At 37.2% G+C, this 22268-nt stretch overlaps 1 protein-coding gene across 1 annotated transcript in view; it reads right to left on the bottom strand.

Moving 5' to 3' along the window:
- Positions 1-537: 537 nt before the first annotated feature.
- Positions 538-22268, bottom strand: part of LOC111150741 (ring finger protein 2) — a 43866-nt gene continuing 22135 nt past the window's right edge. Inside the window, exons 2-7 of the mRNA XM_022508320.1 lie at positions 12232-12320; positions 9343-9503; positions 8503-8718; positions 4160-4432; positions 3049-3220; positions 538-2550 (exon numbers count right to left, since the gene is read on the bottom strand). Of these exons, the coding sequence (XP_022364028.1) occupies positions 2449-2550; positions 3049-3220; positions 4160-4432; positions 8503-8718; positions 9343-9503; positions 12232-12318 (1011 nt within the window). The 5' untranslated portion in view covers positions 12319-12320 and the 3' untranslated portion in view covers positions 538-2448. The remainder of the gene's footprint in view (positions 2551-3048; positions 3221-4159; positions 4433-8502; positions 8719-9342; positions 9504-12231; positions 12321-22268) is intronic.

The following is a 22268-nucleotide window of genomic DNA, read 5'->3' as shown; positions in this document are numbered from 1 at the left end:
GATGAACCTTAAAAACATGCTAAATAAAATAAGACAGATGATTCCATTTATAAAAGGTGCCTAAGATAGTCAACTTCAAAGAGAGAAACAATAAAGTTTACCAAGGGCTTGAGGGATGAGGATGGGGAAAGGAATGGGGAGTTACTGTTTAATGAATCCAGAGTTTGTTTGGGATGACGAACTTAAAGTTGTGAAACTAGACAGCAGTGATGTACACAACACCATGAATGTACTTAATGCAACTGATTTATACACATAAAAATGGTTCAAATGGTAAATTTGGTTATGTATATTTTACTATAATAAATTTTAAAATGATAATGTATCTTAAAGGCCCTTACGTCATTTGGTGAGCCTTTTGTTCTTCAATTGAAAGAGTGGGTATACAAGTTACTTAGATAAAGAGTTACAAAACCTTGGTTGGTGGTGATGATAAAGAGTACCCACCCACCACACACACACACACACACACACACACACACACACACACACACACCCCAGTACCCACCACCACACACACACAAACTACACTCAGTGCTCTACCAAATACCTATTATATTTTGCAAAGAATTACACATCTAATGAATTCACTAATGACGCATTTTACATCCTCCCATACCAACAGATAGAAACACATTCTCTAAGCACAAAGCTTATATTCACAAATAATTTTCTGCTTCAAGACAAAATTTCAATTAATCACAATGGGAATTTGGTTATTTAATGCAACCACTAATCTAATATCACGAATAAAATCTAAGCAGTTATATCACAAAACCAGGGTTATATGCAGTGGACATGCATTAATAATCTATACAACTTAACATTACACCAGAAAAGGAATTGAATACAAAATTTCCCTTGATTTTTGGTGGTCTTCAAATTTCATGGCACAATAAAACTATAAAAACAGATTTGAAATATTTTCAGTAAGACAGTAAAAAATTTAATGAGCCTTTAAGTTTTCATATTGGACTGAAGATTTAAAACATCAAGCTGGCCGCAATCTGTCAAAAATGACAGATAAATATTTACAATGTCTAGACAGGTTATTTAGTTACAATGGAACTGGAGGACTACTCAACCCTGGTGGGCAAAAAAAACAAAAAACCCTTTGAGGTTAATTTCTCAATGCAATCAAGTCTTTGTAAATACTGTGATATTTATAAACCTGGAAACATACCTGGAATTAGGACAGTGATGAAAAGCAACACACAAGTCAATCTTATTTCTGATCTGTCGTCATAAAGCCTTCTGGCTCTAACAGCCCAACACTGTCTCTAAATATAAAACTAAATTAAGAAGAACAAAATGACTTTACCCTACTTGCTGACATTCTTCTACAAAATAATCTTTCACTAGGGCAGGGCTCAAGCTCCACTACCTTGCCTCTCTAGAGTGTGATTAGCAGAGCACCAAATTTACAAAGTGATAGGGCCACCCAAAACGCTGAACACACTTTTCAAACTGAAGTAAACTTTTTTTTTCCAGTTGTTAGTTAGTTCTATGTGCCATGTTATATTCTTGAAACTTACGTGGCTACCAAGAAGAAAAGAATTAGGGAAGCTTTGAACATATCTTGTACTTTTCATCAAGGCTAAAGTGCAAAATATCTCCATATCTCTGGTATTTTGATAGGAAAAAACATCAAACACACATAATAAAGGAACTGAAGTGACAGTAAAGCTAATACAAAAAGACCTCTTTAAATATACACTTGAAGACTACATAAGACCAATTTAATTTTTCTTTCCTCAGTGAAATCTGTAAATGAACCAAGTTCTCATAGAACTTGACATTTTGTTTCTCTTTCCCAGGATCAGAAATTCCAAAATTAGAGGGAAAAAATGGAAAAAAATAACATTGCATGACAATGGACACTAAGTTCATAAAGAACCTTTTTTAAAAAATGAGATATTATGGAAGAAAATACCATGAAAATAATAATCCTATGAGAATTGTTTTTTAAGCACAGTAAGTTTGAGCCTTGGTCTTCATGAAGATACTACAGCTTATATAGAAAACTATAAATATACAAGACTCCAGGAAAAAAAGTCAAAATACATATTATTTAACATTCTGTAGGCCTAAAAAACTTTTGAGGGGAGGGAAAAGGACAGCCAACTGAATCTTCACTTAAGAATATGGAACTGTGAAAAATTCCTGGGTCAAAAGGGTGCTCCAAATGGAACCATACTTCATGAAAACATACAACTTAGATATATTTTTAAAAGGAAAGAAAAAGTCCTGAATAACTGCAGTCCCTTCCAAAAAGGAAATTTTAAATTAAGGGGAAAAGACTCTAATAGTGTAAACGAGTCTGGCTCAGAAAGAAAACTGAACAACATATCCAAGATTCTGTCCGTAAAAGTAAAGACGTTACATCTTTAATATTAAAGAAATAGGCTATAAAAAAAGTTCATTCTCAGACTTGGTTTTAGTAAAAGCTCATTTGTGCTCCTTTGTGGGTGCATAATAAAGTTCCATGGGTTTGTTCACTTTCCAGTATTTCTCACTGACCAATTCCAGAGAAAAAGAGCCATTTAATACCTAAAACAGAAAAAGAAACAATTAAAAAACTATTCAAAGCACAGCAGTGAGATGAAACAAACATCAAAGTCCTTTTTTTTTTTACTCTTAGGATAAAACTTGTCACATACTATTCATAAAAGGACAACCAAAAGATATCAAAATAATTACCCCATTGCAATTTCTCATTCTGTCAGGGTCTCAGGGTCCTGAACATTTTTATTAGGCCCCGCCAAACACCTGCCAGACTCAGATGGTGAATGTGCTCCCGGTTTCAACAGCCTATTCTTTCTTTTCTTTTTTTTTAAAGATTTTATTTATTTATTTGACAGAGAGAGATCACAAGTAGACAGAGAGGCAGGCAGAGAGAGAGAGAGGGAAGCAGGCTCCCTGCTGAGCAGAGAGCCCGATACGGGGCTCGATCCCAGGACCCTGAGATCATGACCTGAGCCGAAGGCAGCGGCTTAACCCACTGAGCCACCCAGGCGCCCTCAACAGCCTATTCTTTTAAATACTCACAGTGAACTGCCCACTGGCTGTTGCTATGTAAATGGTATACTGCTTCTCACTGGCTGTATCAAGGTTCATCTGGTTTGATTCTCCTTTGCTTCGAAGTTCCTCCAAAGCTAACCTCACAGCCAGATACTTGGATAAGTGATCAACAGTGGCATTACCTGAAGTCTTTATGTATCTGGAAAAATAAATCATTAATAATTTAATTTCTACACTAATGATAAAAACATACTCAAATTATAGAATACATTTCTAACAAGCTGAATAAAATGTAAATGTCTCAATTACTGATAAAAGAGTACCAAAAATTTACTCCTCTATTATCTAAACATTTTTTATTGCAAGGTGCAGAAGAGGGGAAAGTACAAACTCACCATCTGTCTACAAGGGCACGAAAGCTCTACCTTACCATCTGTAAATATGACATGACAAAAATCAAACAAATACAAGGAGTACTGCAGCAGTGGGAAAGAAAATACCCCTCAACCCCAAGAAGCAGAATTCTACCATCTACAGCAGCAAGAGGAATAATAAAATTCTGAGCAAATTTTATACTAAGAACTGATCAATTTTCTGGTTTTTAAAACAGATCCAAGAAGCACTAATCTTGAGACTTTTTCTTAAAGCATGGTTTATAATTCAATCACTCTTTGAACAAGTTAAAGGACTCTTCTTCCCCCTCTACCTAGGAGGCTCATTCCTTTTGTTTATTCATTTATTTTTAAGATTTTATTTATTTATATGAGAGAGAGAGAGAAAGCATGAGTGAGTGGGGGGAGGGGCAGAGGAAGAGGGCGAAGCAGGCTCCCCACTAGGCAGGGAGACCAACACAGAGCTCAATCCCAGGACTCTGGCATCATGACCTGAGCTGAAGGCAGAGCCTTAACAGACTAAGCCACCCAGGCGCCCCAGAGTCACTCCTTTTAGATACACAAATGTGGGTAGGAAGCACACGAAGAAGAAAGAAAATTGTAATCTAGGCAGCCAGAACATCCAAAAGAACCTTGGCAATCAATGGCATGACAAATACTGCCCTTATTTCTTACACAAAATTGCCTTTTAACTCCAAATTAAGTATTACGAATTCAAATAATCTGAAGCTAACCTACACACTTACCTTGTCTGTGCACTATCATCTTTTTCCATTAGTGTGGGATGAGGCCTGAATACTAATTCAATTTCACTAGCACCATCCATTACTGGATCAATTGCCACTGTTGCATTGTTATTATCAAGCTCAAGCCCGGAATCGTCAGATGTTTTGGTTCGTTTGTTACTAGGTCCTGCTTCCTGATTACTGTGTGTGGAAGCGTTACTGCAGTGAGAGCTGTCACCGTTGTCTTCTGCTCCGCTGCCATTTTCGATTTGTTGTTTCTTGCCTCGCTGTAATCTAGTGAAGGAAAAATAAGGAGTTGCATAAAATTTATATTTGGGCCTTTTGAATGCATTGATTTTGAAACATGTTTACTGAACTTTAGAATTCTAAAGAAGTCTTCATAACTGAATTTGCTCCAAGCTGGATAATGGCATTTATTTTGAAACTTCATGTCCCAGAAATTTCTAAAGAACCTTACTCACACAGATATATTTGAATGACTTAAACAAATGTTTATAGTCACTTAAACAAATGTTTATAGTCACAAAAATAATTTTCTTTGTTGACTATAGGAATTATATCATTTACATGTTGATAAATTTTGTTATGAGATTTTAAATCTAAACAAAGACATGATTCAGAAATGAAAATGTAAAAGTTTTAAAGGAAGATATTCATGCCTCTTTAATTAAAGCTTCTTATGGAAACAAGATTTAAGAGAACGTTAAGCAGTCCCTCCCTGCAACCTCACTCAAAGTCTGCTAATACAAAATAAAATTATGCTGGTGAGCAAAATGAAATGGAGAGCTAAATCACAAGCATGGATACAGAAGCAGTCTAACAAGCTCAAAAACAGAAACAAACAAAAAAACACCAATAACTGGGCAAGGTGCTTTGTGTACAGATCTGACTTACTCATCAAAACAATGGTTACGGAAAATGATCATCACGGTAGTTAACATTATCATCATTTTATAGTTGAGAAAACCAATGAAACTGAAGTTCAAAGCTCTATGGTTATAAGCTAGTAAGTACCAGAACTAGAACTAGGATGTGATGAACATTCTACCGCACTGCCCCCCTCTCTACCTGTATAGGAAAGAAATATGAGAAATGACTTGCACTTCTAAGATAGTATCATTATTACTTGTTTACTGCCAGTACAAGCAAATCATAGTCCACTGCTTAGGAAACATGCTCAAGAACCTGTAATTTTTTTTTTTTTTAAACAACAAAAACACAAAATACTGTTTATGAAATCTATATATCATTTCAAAATTAAGTGGGGATCATTAACATATCAAATGGCAAAACTATGATCCAAAAAGATATAAACAGATATAGTGAAATATTAGTCTTAAAAATGTGAAATAAGGGGCACCTGGGTGGCTCAGCCTCTGCCTTTGGCTCAGGTCATGATCTCAGGACCCTGGTATCGAGCCCTGCATCAGGCTCTCTGCTCGGCGGGGAGCCTGCTTTCCACCCCCGCCAACTCTCTGCCTGCCTCTCTGCCTACTTGTGATCTCTCTCTGTCTGTCAAATAAATAAATAAAATCTTAACAAAAAGTGAAATAAGCCAGTCACGATTCCATGTATATGAGGTATTTAAAGTAGTCAAATTCATCAAAACAGAAAGTAGAATGGTGGTCGCCAAGAGATGATGAAATGAGTTGTTTAATGGGTACAGAATTTCAGTTTTATAAGATAAAAAATTTCTGGAAATTGGTTATACATTAATGTGAATGTATTTATAATACTGAACTGTACTCTTAGAAATGGGTGAGATGGTAAATTTTACATTATATCTTTTTTATCACAATTTAAAATACATATATATGATATGAACAGGTCAAAATTATGAAACAGAAAAATACAACAGTGAAAATATAAAGACCACACTTAAATTATTTCCTAAAATCTACAACTAAAGCAAAAGCAAAGTTGTTTCAGTTGATTATAAAGTAATCTAACAGGGTTACTTGTCTTAATGTATTTATTTTTATCCCAAACTTCTTTCCAAAAAAGTGTGAGGTTGACAGACCTGGGTCAATTTATTTCAGTCATCATTCTCAAAATAATGTTCATAATAGAGATGAATAGCTTATTATATCTTGCATTTATCAAATCATATGTATAATACTCCATACCATTCTAGAGGTAGCATTTCAAGACCTACACCATCAAACTTAAATGTCATTTGAGGAACAATAACAGTAATTAGGAATGTCAATATTTAGCGTCTATCCTTGCCCGGCAGGGAGCCTGCTTCTCCTCTGCCTGCTGCTTCCCCTGCTTGTACACCCTCTCTCTCTCTGACAAATAAATACATAAAATCTTAAAAAAAAAAAAAAATTAGCTTTTACTATTTAAAGAACTAGTAGAAAAAAGCAGAATCTGAAGTAAGTAAAGAATCCAACATAAATATTTTGACAAAGACAGATCAAGATTGCTACACATAAGAAACTAATTTTAATTCAATATAATAGAACTTAAAAAAATTCATACATTCAGAAATAGTCACTGAGCAGCTATCTGAAGCCAAGCATTGTTCTATGCACTGCAATTATAACAATCAGAAATACTGACAGTCTCTCTGCCCTCTAAGGGCTTATATTGTTCTATGTAGCAGGTAACACATACATGTCAGAGAATAAGTTCTGTGGAGAAAAATGAAGAAGGGAGGGTAAAATGGTTGGGGTCCTGAGGTAGAAGATGGGAACTTAGCAGACATCTGAAGAAAGAGTGTGCCATGTGGATTATCTGGAGGAAGGTTCCTTAAAGAGAGAATAAGAAGTATAAACGGCCTTGAGACAAAACCATGCTTCGGAAATCTGAAGATCAGCAAGGAAACTGTAATAAAGTTGTGAACAAACGAAAGGAGCTTCTATCACATACGCCCACCATTAGAAATGTTCAAGCAAAATCAAAGGACTATCTATAACAGATTTTGCAAAGGGGACTCTCTGTCCTGCTTAAAATGGTATCTAAAATGAGCACCACTAAAGTCCCTCAAACTCTTAGAAATGCATAACTTTTTCAAAATAAATACATTCAACATTTAATACTTTATTTTACTTTGCTCAATAGAGTTATAGGTCAGTTTAATATAGTTACAATGTAGCACATCTTCAAAACCACTTCCGAACCTTAAAAATAGCAATGCCTGGAACTCAATCAAAGATTCTGATTTGTTTGGTTTGGGATGATACTGGAGGTCCTAAAATTTTAAAACATTCTGTGATTCTGATGTTCAGCCAAGGTGAGAAACACTAAACTGGGATGGGGCTTTACTGGCATCTCTTACTTTGGAAAACGATGACTCTCACTGAGGCCTGAATATAATAGGAAGTATCAGAAAGGAAACTACAATGAGGGTAAGAAAGTGGCCAGATTATGCAGGGTGCTGAAAGCCATCATTAAGGCCATTTAACCTGAAAGCAAAGAGAAGATAGATATAAGAGGCTTCAAAGCAAAGGAGAACCATGATCTGACTTTCAATTTAACAGAATCACTCTCGCTGATGTGCTGAGAATAGACTTTGTAAGGAAAAGCATGGAAAATAAAAAGACCAATTAGGAGGCTATTTCAATACTTCAAATGAAAGATGGTGGTGGCCTAGACCAATGTGGATATATTATGGAAAAAGTTAAATATATATTTATTCACAGATTGGGATATACAATGTGAGAAAAAAGAAAAATGTTAAGGGTGACTCCAAAGTTTTTGGCTAAAGCAAGTGGAATGACAGTTGCGATCAACTGAAATGAACAAGAATGAAGAGGAGTAGGGGATAAGAATAAAAAGTTCAGTATTGGACATGTTAAATTTGAGTTAAGGAATAAGCTAATTTATACAAAAGGAACCAGGAGAATGTTATCTCCTGAAAGCCAAGTGAAGAAAACCATTCAAAGAGAAATTGTCAAATGCTGCTGAGGAAGACAGGAAAATGAGGTCTGAGACTCAGTAATTAAAATTTGCAATTTGGAGGTCAATGGAAAATTTGATAAAGTGATATGGAGGTAGGGGAGGGGAAAAAAGCCTGAATACAGGGGGTTCAAAACAGAATGGGAGAAGAACTGGAGATAGTGAGCACAAGTTTTCAAGCAATTTTGCTATAGAAATTAAAAAAAAAGAAATGGTAATTGGAGGGGGAAGTGGGTACAACAGAGAATAGTATTGTAAACCAAAAACCCTATTAACGCCTGGAGGTATATATTATGCCTGCATGGAAAGGAAATCATGCAGAACTTCTATTTATTGTGACGTTGTATCTTTTTCAAAGTGGAGGCTGCTAAGTAAATTCAATACTTGAATAAAAGTATTCAGAAAAATGGCCACCATCACTGGCCTTCTTTCCCATGTACCTGTTCATGGCCTGTATCTTCAGTCCTTCCTCGATGCTGTGACTGAGTGCTTGCTGATTATTGTGTTTGTTGATCCTGGCTAATACTCTCTCTTGATGAGCTTCATACTCATCACGACTTGGATAAATTTTGCTGATAAGCGCATCAAAGTTTGGGTCTGGCCTTAGTGATCTTTTAGAAACTAGCTTTTTCCGACAGGTAGGACATTCTTTATTGCTAAATAAAAAGAGGGGGAAAAAATGTAAGCAATGTCAGTATCTTTGAGCTAAGGACAAAAACATCCAACTTCTGGATAGTTATCTCTATTCTAATACCTTTACTCAGTCACAGAAATTTAAACTGATTAATCTGAATTTCTTTGAAAATCTGATTGGAGAGTAAGCAAGATTTTGGGAACTTCAGGCAGTATTTGCCAACAGGCAAAAATTCTATTACTTTCCAATGATAATTCAAATGTAATCATTTTAGAAATAAAAATCTATTTCTTGCTAATATAAATTTTCCTTGACATCCATGCCCTACAAGGAAAATTTAATCACTAGTACATATTAATTTATTCTTTTATTAAAATAGCAATCATGAAGATACTTTTTATATAATTTAGAAGTGGAAGAACCATTGTTTCATGCTTTGTAATTTCCTCAAAACAAATACTCATGCTATAAAGCTTTTTAAACTGTATAAAACCAACTGTTTCAAAACAAAGATTCTCCAGTAATTAAAACTTAGATTTAGAAAAATTTCCAATTCTCAAATGAATACTTAGAGCGTATTTCTCAAAACCCATATAAGCACCATGTTGGTATAATTAAATACCTAGTATAACTCATTTCAACATACCCACTTCTGAGGGCTGTGATAATGCAGTCTGCACAAAAACGATGTAAACACTCCTTTGTCGTCATGGTGTTCTTCAACATATCCAAACAAATTGGACACATTAATTCACTGTGTAGACTTCGAGGTGAAACCACAATTTCCAAGCCATCCGTTATTGCCTCCTATAGAAGAGTCACTTTAAAATTAAATGCTACCTATTTTTTTTTATTATGGAGAAGTTCAAACATAACGGAAGTACTGAAAATGACAAAAATCAACTATGTACCCATCACCCAGCCACCACCACTATCAACTCAGTTTTATCATAATCTTCCCCAACACCCCAGCCCCACCAATTATCTTATTTTAACGCTAAAAAATAACATAATAATGTGTTGAAAAGCCAAGTAACATAATAAAAAAACACTGAATTTAGAATCAGATGCCTTACGTTCTAGTTCCAGCCATATTAACATGACTCTAAATAATAATTTAACATTGTCTTCTTACCTTCAAAATGAGGAAGGTAAAGCTAAATAAACTTTAATTGTTCTATCTCCACAAATTCTACCATTTTGATAACAAACTATATATTTCATGCCATCCATTTAAATATTTTAAGATTTCAATACAAGTATTTCTAATTTACACACAGTTTAACAGGGTTTCATTTTGAAAGCACTTCTTGAATCTTAAGTCTTGATCCACAGAAGCAGTTTTATACAAAGTGGTCAGGTTCTCAGGCTAACCTACAAACTAATTTAATCCACAGTACCAGTATTAGTATTTCTAACTGTTATGTGTAAAAATGTTTCAGTGCAAAAATGCATTTGGAGTTCCAGTGTAGAATTCCAGCACATCTCCCAGCGGCAGAGATGACTCGGGCTTTCTTCACCATTACCCACCTTTCCCACAAGGTGGCACTGAGCAGAAATTATCTAGCTCTAAAGTTACCAATCCTGGCTCCTATGGATTGAGGAAAGATGTCTAATAGGTGGCTCCTGAAGAGGAAGGTGCAGGTAGAAATAAAAGGCTTCCCATATGTTACTGAGACTTCCTATTTTCACTGGCTCTCCACACTTGTGTTTCCTCTACAGGGAAAGACACAGAAACTATTGTCCATTAAGATACTGTCCATGAAGGACTCAAGTAAAATATCTTTACATTTACAGTAACTACCACTATTTTTGAATGTCTTATTATGTCTCAACCTCTCTATAGAAAGCACTTTCAGTGTTTTTACCTAATTCAATACACACAAACTTTTGATTCAGGAATTAAAACCTCCATTTCACAAATGAGGAAATTATCAGAGTATGACGACGACTCAGCTAGTAACCAAGTCTGTCCTTTTCCTCTTTAAAACTTGCCTAGCAAAATCCCAGCCCTGGATAAACTCGACCATCCATGTTCTTGATCTATGTACCTGTGCAGGTGTCTAGCACTGTGGTAGAAAAAAGGGGGGGAATCAACCAGACTGGTAACACTAAAAATTTCACAAGTTTCAAACTGGCATTCAACACCCTCAGCAATAAGTTTCTCTTGTAACAAACTTGTTTTTTTCTATGCTATTTCACACCTTTTCTTCTATCTGCAGAACTTCCTATATCTGAACATTCAAAAGTTTACCCTACCTCAAATTTCACTGTTGAGTTCTCTCATTTTCTGACCTTTTTATAAATCATCTTTTTTCTTGCTACAAAGAGAAAATATGCCTCTTCCTATCAAAAGTACCTTCCTTCCTCCCTTTTCAAGTATATCCTTTCGATTACTTTATTTGCTCTCAGGCTTCAGCAATCTCTGGACTCGCCACTAGATCAGCCTAGAGTAGTATCTGCATGGGGCTGCTGTCTAGTGAAATCTGACCAATACACCTGAAAGCCAAGCAGGCCACGGGGATGTCCTTGGTGCACCTCTTATCTCCCATCTTATAAACAAAATTTTAAAACTTCCCAATTCCATGTTTCCCTCCAGTTTCTACTCCCATTTCTCTGCTTCTCTACAGAATGAAACTTCTCTGAAAAATTACCTACACATTTTCATTTTTCCCCCTTCAACACAGCACAATCTATTCAAGTGAATTTACTCCTGCCAAGGTCATGAAGTACAGACTGCCACATACAACATGCACTTCTGTAATCTTCACCTTACTTATCCTCTCAGAAGTGTTGAACACAGTAACTACACCCTCCCTCTTTAAGACGCCTCCTCTTAGATTTTGATCCTCTCTCCATCTCCTATTTTTCTTACTTTGCCTATTCCTTCTCAGAGGTCTCCTCTGCCAGCTCCTTTTCCATTTTTTCCTTTATTTCTAAATGTTGAAGCTCCTCGGATGAAATTCTGGGCCCCTCTGCTTATCTCTCTCTCCAGGTGATCTTATCCTATTTTCATTGCTTAAAATGTGCTGACACCCCCCAAAATCTTATATTTAGTACAGACCCCTAGGTTAACATTTCTGCCTGCCTAACAGGCATCTCAAAATGAGTTCAGTTTAAGCATGTTTATCTCCTTCAAACTCGCTCCTCCCCCAGTCTTTCCCATCTTTACCTTCTTAATCTCTCTAGTGCCCCCTCCCATTGTTATTTATTATAGCACTGAGGACTTTCCCCCTTTACACTTCTCAAATGTGTACTTCTGTGGATTTATTCATTTAATGTCTCTAAATTCCATAAGCTGGTGCCGCATCTATTTTATTCACTTCACCTAGTGCCTAGTGTAAGACCTGGTATAGCGTATACACTGACATTATTTGTTGAATCAATGAATGAAGTGTAAACCAAACATACACAAGACTACCTATATATAAGTTCATTATTATCATTTTGTTCTTTCAAGCTTTCATTTTCTAAAAATGTATCCCGGTTTCCGCATGTGTCATATTTCCCCCAAATTTATCTTAGTTTTCATTACCTGAGGTGTTCGTTGTAATTCATATAAACTGAGTTCCCATGTTTTGCTTAATGGTTGAGTTCCGTTTGTCTGCACAGCCTGAGACATTGCTAAGAATAAAAAGAAAAGAAAAATAATTTCAGCATCCGGAAGGAAAGTAAATCTCAAAACTGATTTTTTAGAATTGTGAATCCTAAAAATAATCAAATGACACACCAGCTCTTCAAAAACTGAAAGTGCAAGAATCTTTTCATTTATAAATATGAGCTATCTGAGTGCAAGAGACCATCACCTAATCTCTGAATGCCTAACAGGTAGCACAAAGAAAGACCTAAAATTATTACTGAATGTACAGAAATCAAGTCTTAATCCTAAACAATAAATATGCTTCTAAAATTCATGGTCCTGGAACTTAGAACTATACCAGGAAAACTTAAGACTCTCCAGTATGGTAAATTCTTGCCAGAGATAACAAAATCTACTTCATAGTACTTTAAACTGATCATTCTGCCTCTACTTTCACAGCTCCACTCATGAAAAAAATCCCCTACTTGATATAGTAAGTCAGTTTACAATGTACAGAAAGCTCTTCCTAATGCTGAACCCAAAACTGCTACCTATTCATCCCACAGCTGCCCTCTGGAGGCACACTGATTATGACTAATAATTTTTCTGTATGACAGCCTTTCAAATATTTGGGTACTGTTATGTATCCCACCTGATTTTTCTTTCCTTTTGGCCAAACATTCTAGTTCTGCCTATTGCCCACCACCTAATGTGATTTCAAGGTCTCCTCACCACCCTGATATTAATTCTGCCTCTCCCCTCAAGTTATGAATAAACTGAACAATGTTAAGGCCAATTTCTATGCTTGTCTTTGAATAGGGGAATGGGATCTAGGATACATGAGAAGAAGATGGTCTTAGAAAACTAACTCTTGGGACACCTGGGTGGCTCAGTCATTAAGCGTCTGCCATCAGCTCAGGTCAAGATCCCAGGGTCCTGGGATCCAGCCCCACATCAGGCTCCCTGCTCAGCGGAAAGCCTGCTTCTCCCTCTCCCACTCCCCCTGCTTGTGTTCCCTCTCTCACTGTGTCTCTCTCTGTCAAATAAATAAATAAAATCTTAAAAAATGAAAAAGAAAAAGAACTCACACAATCACCAATTAGCGCAACTTTGCTTTGAGAACTAAAAGCACTTCCCTGAAACTTAACCTCGATGCTAGCCCCCTCTAAAATTCTATATACCTTGCCTCTTCTTTTAACAAAAGCCACATTCCATATGAAGTTTCTCCCTTGCCCAAGCACAAAATTTGAAATAAATATAATGAAACGTTTCAAATGAGCAAGTTGTGAAATTTTTTTTTTTTTTTTTTTTTTTTTAACAATTTCAAGACTGGGGTGTCTGGGTGGCTTAGTCGGCTAAGCCTCTGCCTTCAGCTCAGGTCATTATCAGAGGTCCGGGGACTGAGGCCTGCATCGGGTTCCCTGCTCAGCAGAGAGTGTGTTCTCCCTCTGCCCCTCCTCCTGCTCATGCTCTCTCAAATAAATTTTTAAAATCCTTTAAAAAAGAAGTTTTACAATTTCAAGGCCATCCACTGAGTGTACCTTGAGTATTCTCAGTTGTTTTGCTTATCAGAACTAGTGGACTCCCAAACAAGCAAAAATTCCTTGAGCTTTCTGTGCTTCCTGGTAGATACATGTGCCATTATTTCTGCCATAAATCCTACCACAACATAATGAATCTCTCAGAGAACTAAAATTACTCGGGTGGAATTTCTAATAATTTCAAATCCTAATCCCATGTCCCAACCTTTAACTGTTAACCTAAGGTCCACTATAAACAGAATAGTCCTTTCTTCTGTCTCCAGAAAGCTCCCCCAGCAAATTAACGGGAACCATCAAATAAAAGCCTTCTGCTGAAGGCTCACTTCTAGAGATATCAGCTCTCCTGCATATAACCAAATTATATCTGATTTAGATATTTGTATTCCCGTGGCAACAAGATTCAGGAAATAATTCACAAGTTAGTTGTAGATGCAGATTTTCCTGTATTTGGCAAAACTAGGATTTCTGTGGCTTTGATACGTTTTCCAGTCTTTTTGTTTGTGTCTATATTACAATCATATGTTTCCTGGTATCTGGAGTCTTAACTGCTATTGCATGGTTGTTACCTTACCAAACAATATAGCAGGTTATCCTGAGACCCAAAAAAAGGATACAATCTTGCTGACTGTCAAAACCACAATCTCTATTGAGAACATAGCAGCAGTGTAGATCTCAATAATATCTAGTGGCCTCTCCTGTGACCTGGCCAGGGAGGGTCAATGGAAACTAAGATTTAAAAATTCCATTTTTTTTTTTTTTGTCTCAAGACATAATTAACACACACAGAAGTATATACATAAATATACATAGTACATGGCCTAAAGGCCATGCTCTATCTGTGTAAAAGGAAGCTCAGATTTCTACTTTTGGCAGTCACTAAACAGAAAACCTTTCAAGAACTAGTTCCTCTTTATGCCAATATACTGTGTCATTTAAATTTAATCTAAACTCTACCCTTCCCCAAAATCACTTAAAACCTTTCTTCTATTTTCACTTGGTTAGAAGCTGCATTTCTGCTTGTCTAAGCCAAGAATGTGAAACACATACAGCTTCTGTTTTTCGTAAGAGAATGAACTCTCATTTTAATGAACAGTATTTGGGAGTTATCTATGTACAGATATTACTAATATATAGACAGAGAAAACAAGAATGGGTCACCTAGGAATAACTATAACCTGAAAGGACGGAGAGAAGACATGAAGCCAGCAAAGATGAGAAATTAGGTCAGAAAAAGTAATCTTAGAAATTCTTTGCAGCAACAGGTATGTGCTTCCTGGATGACCACTTCCTGGTGATCTTTGCAGTACAACAGAAAAAGATCTAGGTCTACCTGGCCCAATACCCAACTTATAACACCTCAATTATACTTGAATAAGAGATATCCAACAAACTGCACAAACTAGGCTCTCACTTTTGTGGAGAGAATGTACAAATGAAAAGTGAGCATCAGTCTGGACAAGATAACTTGGCAGAAATAGAAAATAAATCTGATAAAAAACTTAGTTACAGGCAGATTTTGAAAGCTTGCAGCTTCAATAACCAAAGCTGAAGAAATAGCAATACGATATTCACAATATTCTTTTAGTGACTGAAAATACCTGGCACTTTCATGCTGACTTATGTGTCTTCACATGTATGGCAGATCACGCAATCCTTCTGCAAGGGGCTCAAAGTTATCTCAGAAGCTTTTTCAAGACAGCACCCCCAAGAAGTGACTACCCAGAATGAGGAGAATATGCAAAAAGAGATGAGAAATTCTTACGTGTTATACATAGCAAGATTTAATAAGTTTATCTTTTTTCAAAGATTTGAGAGAGATTCAGAGAGCACACGTGTGTTGGGGGCAGAGAGCAGAGGGAGGAAGAGGGACAAGCAGAAACCACACTGAGCGCAAAGCTGGCCACAGGCAATCCCACGACTTGGAGTTCACGACCTGAAATGAAACCAAGAGTCAGACACCCAACCAACTGGGCCACCCAGGCACCCCTAGTTTGTCTTTTTTAAAACAAGAAAAAGGTTAGACTTCTGGTTTCCAGTTCCACATGTTAGTCACCACTTTGTCCTAACAAGTAAAAAACTGTAGAGGCTAAAAATCAAAAACTCTTCTTGAGTCCATAAGCAAGGGGACAACCCAAGAAAACCACTGCCCCTAAGACAAGAAAGACAAAATACAGGGAATCTCAGCTTACCAGAGCAATTCAGGAGTGGAAACTCCAACAGGAATTAGTGTCAGGTAGAGAAGTCTGAAGTGCAATAAAAAAAAAATTGCTGGGCACCTATGTGGCTCAGTGGGTTGAGCATCTAACTCTTGATATTGGTTCAGGTCATGATATCAGAGTCATGAAAGAAGTCCCACCTTGGGCTCCATGCATTGTGCGTGAAGTCGACTTGGGATCCTCTCACTCTCCCTCTACCCCTCCTGCTTTTTCTCTAAGTAAATAAATAAGATCTTTAAAAAATTGCTAGAGGCTCAGGGCAAAGAAATCTGATATTAAAAACTCCAGGAGGACTCAGTCATAGGAGAACCCCCAAAATTCTATGAAATTTACCTCCAGAAGCTTGACCAGATTCCCACAGGAAATAATAGGAAAAATCCCCCTTATGCTTGCCAGAGCAGTATGTTCTTCTTAACAAGGCCTACCCTTAGGAAAAACTAGTTAACCAGAACCAAACATACTGGGATATTATCAGAACCTAACTGACCTAGGAAAGGGCAATACCCAACTCCACCCTATTCTAGCCATCCTGTCCCACCTAAGGGGGGAGGAAAATAACAGAACCACTAATGAAGCTCACAGTCCATAGTATTAGTCTCACTAAAAGACTGAGACCTAATTATAAGACTACAGAGCCCTACCTCTCCCCTTACATCTCACTACCACATAACTGAAGGCCTATTTACAGCAGTTCCTTGTACCCACTACATCATGTCTGGCCATCTAGAAAAAAATGACAAGGCATACTAACGGCAAAAACACAATCTGAAGACACAAAGCAAGCATCAGAAGGAGACATGGCAAAACAGTCCTGGAATTATCACACCAGGAATGTAAAACAACTATGATTAATATGTGAAGGGCTCTAATGAGTAAAGTAGACATAAGAACACATGGGCAACGTAAGCAGGGAGATAGAAATCCTGAGAAAAAAACAATAAGTAATGCTAAAGATCAAAACACTGTAACACACATGAAGAATGCCTTTGATGGGCTTATTAGTAGCCTAGATACTGCTCAGGCAAGAGCTCTTGAGCTAGAGGATGACAAGATCAACAGAATCCTCAAAAACTGAAAAGGAAAAAGAACAAAGACTGAAAAAAAAAAAAGAACAGAACAGAATATGCAAGAACTGTGGATTAACCTCAAAAGATTTAACTACATGTAATGGGAATATGAGGAGGAGAAAGGAACAGAAGAAATCATTAAAACAGTCATACTGTTTTAATGACTCCCAAAATTAATGTCAGATATCACATCATAGATCCAGGAAGCTCAGAGAACTCCCAGCAGAATAAATGCCAAAAACACTACACCATGGCACATAATTTTCATACCACAGAAATTCAAAGATGAAGGAAAAAAGTCTGAAAGAAGCCAGAGGAAATGGTTACACTTGCAAATAAATAAATAAATAAATTTTTAAAAAATCAAAGTACAATTTATATCGCATTATAGTTGCTTACATATCTACCCTTCTGGCTTGACTGAAATACAACTTAATCTCTTCTCCCACGCTAACAGAAGTTAAATAAATGACTGAGGGAAGATACTCAGGAAAAAATGAACCTTACATGATATGTAACAGTAGAGAATGACTGCTTACTAAAGCTGATCTTAACATGATTTAACCAGGCATCTTCAAATTGGGGTACGCATGTATATTCCTGACCTAGACAAAAGCTTTCCAGTCAGTTATCCAGGGCTAGGACAGTTTTCCAATAATTTAATTTACAGGTTATCAATTTTCCTGAAGTCTTTCTATCCAAAGGACCTAAGAATAGGCCTATGTATCTGGGTGGGTCCCTCTCCTTCCCTAATCCTTTCATAAGTTTAGAAATCATGAGTTCATTCACTCACTCAAATACTAATTTATCGACTGCGCACCATGCACTGTACAAGGTGCTAGAAATACCAACAATAAACAGAACAAACATGCATACAACGAACTAGTAATTCTTGAGTGCCATATAAAAGATACAAAAAGGGGCTCTGGGTTACATAATCAATAGGAGAAAGGGAACTATTTAAGGCAGGGGAATCAAGGGACGCCTGGGTGCCTCAGTTAACAACCTCTGCCTTCGGCTCAGGTCATGATCCCAGAGTCCTGGAATCAAGCCCCACATCTCCCCACATCAGGCTCCCTGCTCACTGGGGAGCCTGCTACTCCTTCTCCTCCCCACTCATGTGCTCTCTCTATCTCTCTCTTTCAAATAAATAAATAAAAATCTTATTTAAAAAAAAAAAAAAAAAAGCTTTTGCACAGCAAAAGAAAACAGTCAACAAAACCAAAAGACAACCAACAGGATGGGAGAAGATATTTGCAAATGTCTTACCAGATAAACGGCTAGTATCCAAAATCTATGAAGAACTTACCAAACTCAATACCCAAAGCACAAATAATCCAATCAAGAAATGGGCAGAGAGGGGTGTCTGGGTGGCTCAGTGGGTTAAAGCCTCTGCCTTCGGCTCAGGTCATGATCCCAGGGTCCTGGGATTGAGCCCCGCATCGGGCTCTCTCAGCAGGGAGCCTGCTTCCCTTCCTCTCGCTCTTCCTGCCTTTCTGCCTACTTGTGATCTCTGTCAAATAAATTTTTAAAATCTTTAAAAAAAAAAAAAGAAAGAAAGAAATGGGCAGAGGACATGAACAGACATTTCTCCAAAGATACAGAGATGGCCAAAAGACACATGAAAAAACGCTCAACATCACTTGGCATCAGGGAAATACAAATCAAAACCACAATGCGCTACCACCTTCACACCAGTGAGAATGGCTAAAATGAGCAAGTCAGGAAACAGATGCTGGCAAGGATAGAGAAAATGGAACCCTCCTACACTGCTGGTGGGAATGCAAGCTGGTGTAGCCACTCTGGAAAACAGTATGGAGCTTCCTCAAAAAGTTAAAAATAGAGCTGCCCTATGACCCAGCAAATGCACTACTAGGTATCTACCCCAAAGATACAAATGTAGTGATCTGAAGGGGCACCTGCACCCCAATGTTTATAGCAGCAATGTCCACAATAGCCAAACTATGGAAAGAGCCTAGATATGAATGGATAAAGATGGGGTGGGGTGTGTGGGTGTGTGTGTGCAATGGAATACTACTCAGCCACCAAAAAATGAAGTCTTGACATTTGTAATGACATGGTGGAACCAGAGGGTATTATGCTAAGCAGAATAAGGCAATGAGAGAAAGACAATTATCACATAATCTCACTATATGTGGAATTTAAGAAACAAAACAGAGGATCACAGGAGAAGAGAGGAAAAAAATAAAACAAGATGAAATCAGAGAGGGAGACAAACCATAAGAGACTCTTAATCGTAAGAAACAAACTGAGGGCTGAGAGGGGATGGCAGGGAGGGTTGGGGCAACTGGTTGATGGACATTAAGGAGGACATGTGATGTAATGAGCACTGGGTGTTACATAAGACTGATAAATCACTGACCTCTACCTCTGAAACTAATAATACATTATATGTTAATTTAAATTTTTTTTAAATGAGAAAAAATATGATTTACTCCCAAAAAAAAGTATTAATAGTAGACAGACACATTAGCCCAGAACTTCAATACATATATATACATACTTATACATATATATGCATATACATATATATTTTTTTAACATACACAGGTACTTTAAACTCTGAAATAATCTCATTTATCTTTTTTAAAAATTCAATAAAATTAACGGTTATGAATCAAAAAACTGTATCTGAAAAATAGATGCCAATGAAAGAAAATATACCGAAAGAACGGTCTCTGATCTTTTGCCAAATCAAAACTAACACTGTACTGTATTGGCTGAATCTTCACCTCTCAAAGCAGCCTGAATCCGTCAAAAGTTCTGACCTTGTAATGCTTCTCTCAGGAAATCTATCCAACAAAAATTCTCATACAGGTATGCAATAAACATATACGCAAGAATGGTAATCACAGCACTGTTTGTGATAGCAAAAAAATCGTAAAAGTCTGCATGTGTCTGTCAACAGGAATATGGCTACACGGGATACAGACAAAACTATACATGCTGACACAGAATTCAACATACATATACAACATACATTAACTTTTTAAAAAGCACATTGCAAGGGCATCTGGGTGGCCCAGTGGGTTAAAGCCTCTGCCTTTGGCTCAGGTCATGATCTCAGGGTCCTGGGATCAGGCCCTGCATCGGGCTCTCTGCTCAGCGGGGAGCCTGCTTCCCCCCTCCCTCTCTGCCTGCCTCTCTGCCTACTTGTGATCTCTCTGTCAAATAAAAAAAAAAAAAAAAAATATCTAAAAAAAAAAAAAAAACACGTTGAAGGGCAAAATACATAGAACATGACCCGATTTCAGCAATACCAGAAAAAAAAAAAAAAATCCAAACACCTAAATGTACATTTGTGATTTTGAGTTCTGTTCACTAGGTTTCACCCATATCTGCCATCCTTCTATCTATCTTGCCAAGCTCATTCTCATTTTAGAATTTTTTTACTAGTACATCCTTTCCATCTGGAACTGAATGCTTTGGTCCCACCCCTCCCCCTAAGATTTTGCCATTGCTACCTCCTTCATGTGTTCTAACAAAATTCTATCTTTGCCATTTGCTCATGTCTCCTCTCTTTTCCTTTTTCATCACAGCACTTTTATAGTCTCTAAGCCCCTTGAATGCAGAATATTTATCTTATTCACCACAATATCCCCAGAACCCTGCACTGTGCTTGGCATATAGGAGTTAATAAATATTTGCTGTAGAACTCAGCAGTGATCATTCAATAAAGGAGCTAAAATTAGACAACCTTAACATTTCATATTTTCATAACCAAACACACATACTTCAAAATAACATGGTAAAAAAGACAAAGGGAAAATCTATCAGTTGGTCTATTTTCTATGTATAGAGAAAGTATCTTTATGTATCTACATAGTTAGAGCTACCAGAGCATACAAATCTGTCCTACAAAAGAGAAGTCTTGAAAAATTAAAGATAACTGAATAGATAAGAGATTTACCTCTTTAGAAGTATGTGTTTATACTTCAGGGGGTATAAGACTATGGAGACATTCACGGATTGTAAATTCTAACACCTATCTGATCTCCCTACCCCTCCCCACATTCATTTACATTCCAAGTGTAAGAAACAGGATCTTCCCCTCTGTAACCACGGAGAATTTGTTCATATTGAGAGCAAAGGTCTCCCTCCCTCTTTCAGGAGGGAGCAAACATCTAACAAGCTCTCAGATTCATGTTCTTCAGGTTCCTTACCTACCAAATGAACATCCGGGTTTCACTGCATCACTGAGAGGGAAGAACTGGGGCAAAAGGGTTATTACTTTAATAATTAATCCATCCCTGCCTGAGAAATTTTGTGTTTACTTTCAGGAAAACAAGAATACAGCTTTTAAAAATTTATCATTCTATTATAAATTTGGCTCCTAAAATTTATCATTGTAATTCAAGCTTTAAGAAAAATAATTTTTTTAGGGGCACCTGGGTGGTTCAGTCATTAAGCATCTGCCTTCGGCTCAGGTCATGATCCCAGGGTCCTGGGATTGAGCCCCACATCAGGCTCCCTGATCGGTGGGAAGCCTGTTTCTCCCTCTCCCACTACCTCTGCTTGTGTTCCCTCTCCCACTGTGTCTCTGTCAAATAAATAAAATCTTTAAAAAAAAAAAATAAAAAAATAACAATTTTTAAAAAATAAATTTTCAGGACCAGAATACATTAAGTCCCCAGCTTGGAAACTCAAATTTCCATCCTAAGCTTTTCCATTGAAAACATACTATAGAGGTGCCTGGGTGACTCAGGTGGTTAAGCAGCCAATACTCAAATTTGGCCCAGGTCACGATCATTGGCCTCCGAGATCAGCAGGGAGTCTGCCTCTCTCCCTCTACTTCTGCCCCTCCCTGCTTGCATGCTCGCTCACTCTCCCCGCCTCTCCAAAATAATTAAAATTAAATCTTAAAAAAAAAAAAAAATACTATACTTAGGGGTGCCTGGGTGGCATAGTTAAGTGTCAGGCTCTTGGTTTCAGCTCAGGTCACTGGGTGTGGAGCCTGCTTGGGATCCTCCCTCTCCCCCTGGCCCCCGTCCCATCCTCTCTGTCCCACCCCCAAGCATATACTCTCTCCCTCTAATAAATAAATCTTAAAAAAAAAAAAAAAAAAGACAAGACATGCACACTATCCTTTAAACTTTTTTTTAAAGATTTTAATTTATTCATTTGAGAGACAGAGACGGAGAGAGCAC

This window comes from Enhydra lutris, unplaced genomic scaffold (assembly GCF_002288905.1).
Source record: "Enhydra lutris kenyoni isolate GAN:26980312 unplaced genomic scaffold, ASM228890v2 scaffoldscaffold24, whole genome shotgun sequence".
Taxonomy (NCBI): Eukaryota; Metazoa; Chordata; class Mammalia; order Carnivora; family Mustelidae; genus Enhydra; species Enhydra lutris.
This window is presented reverse-complemented; position numbering and strand designations above follow the sequence as displayed.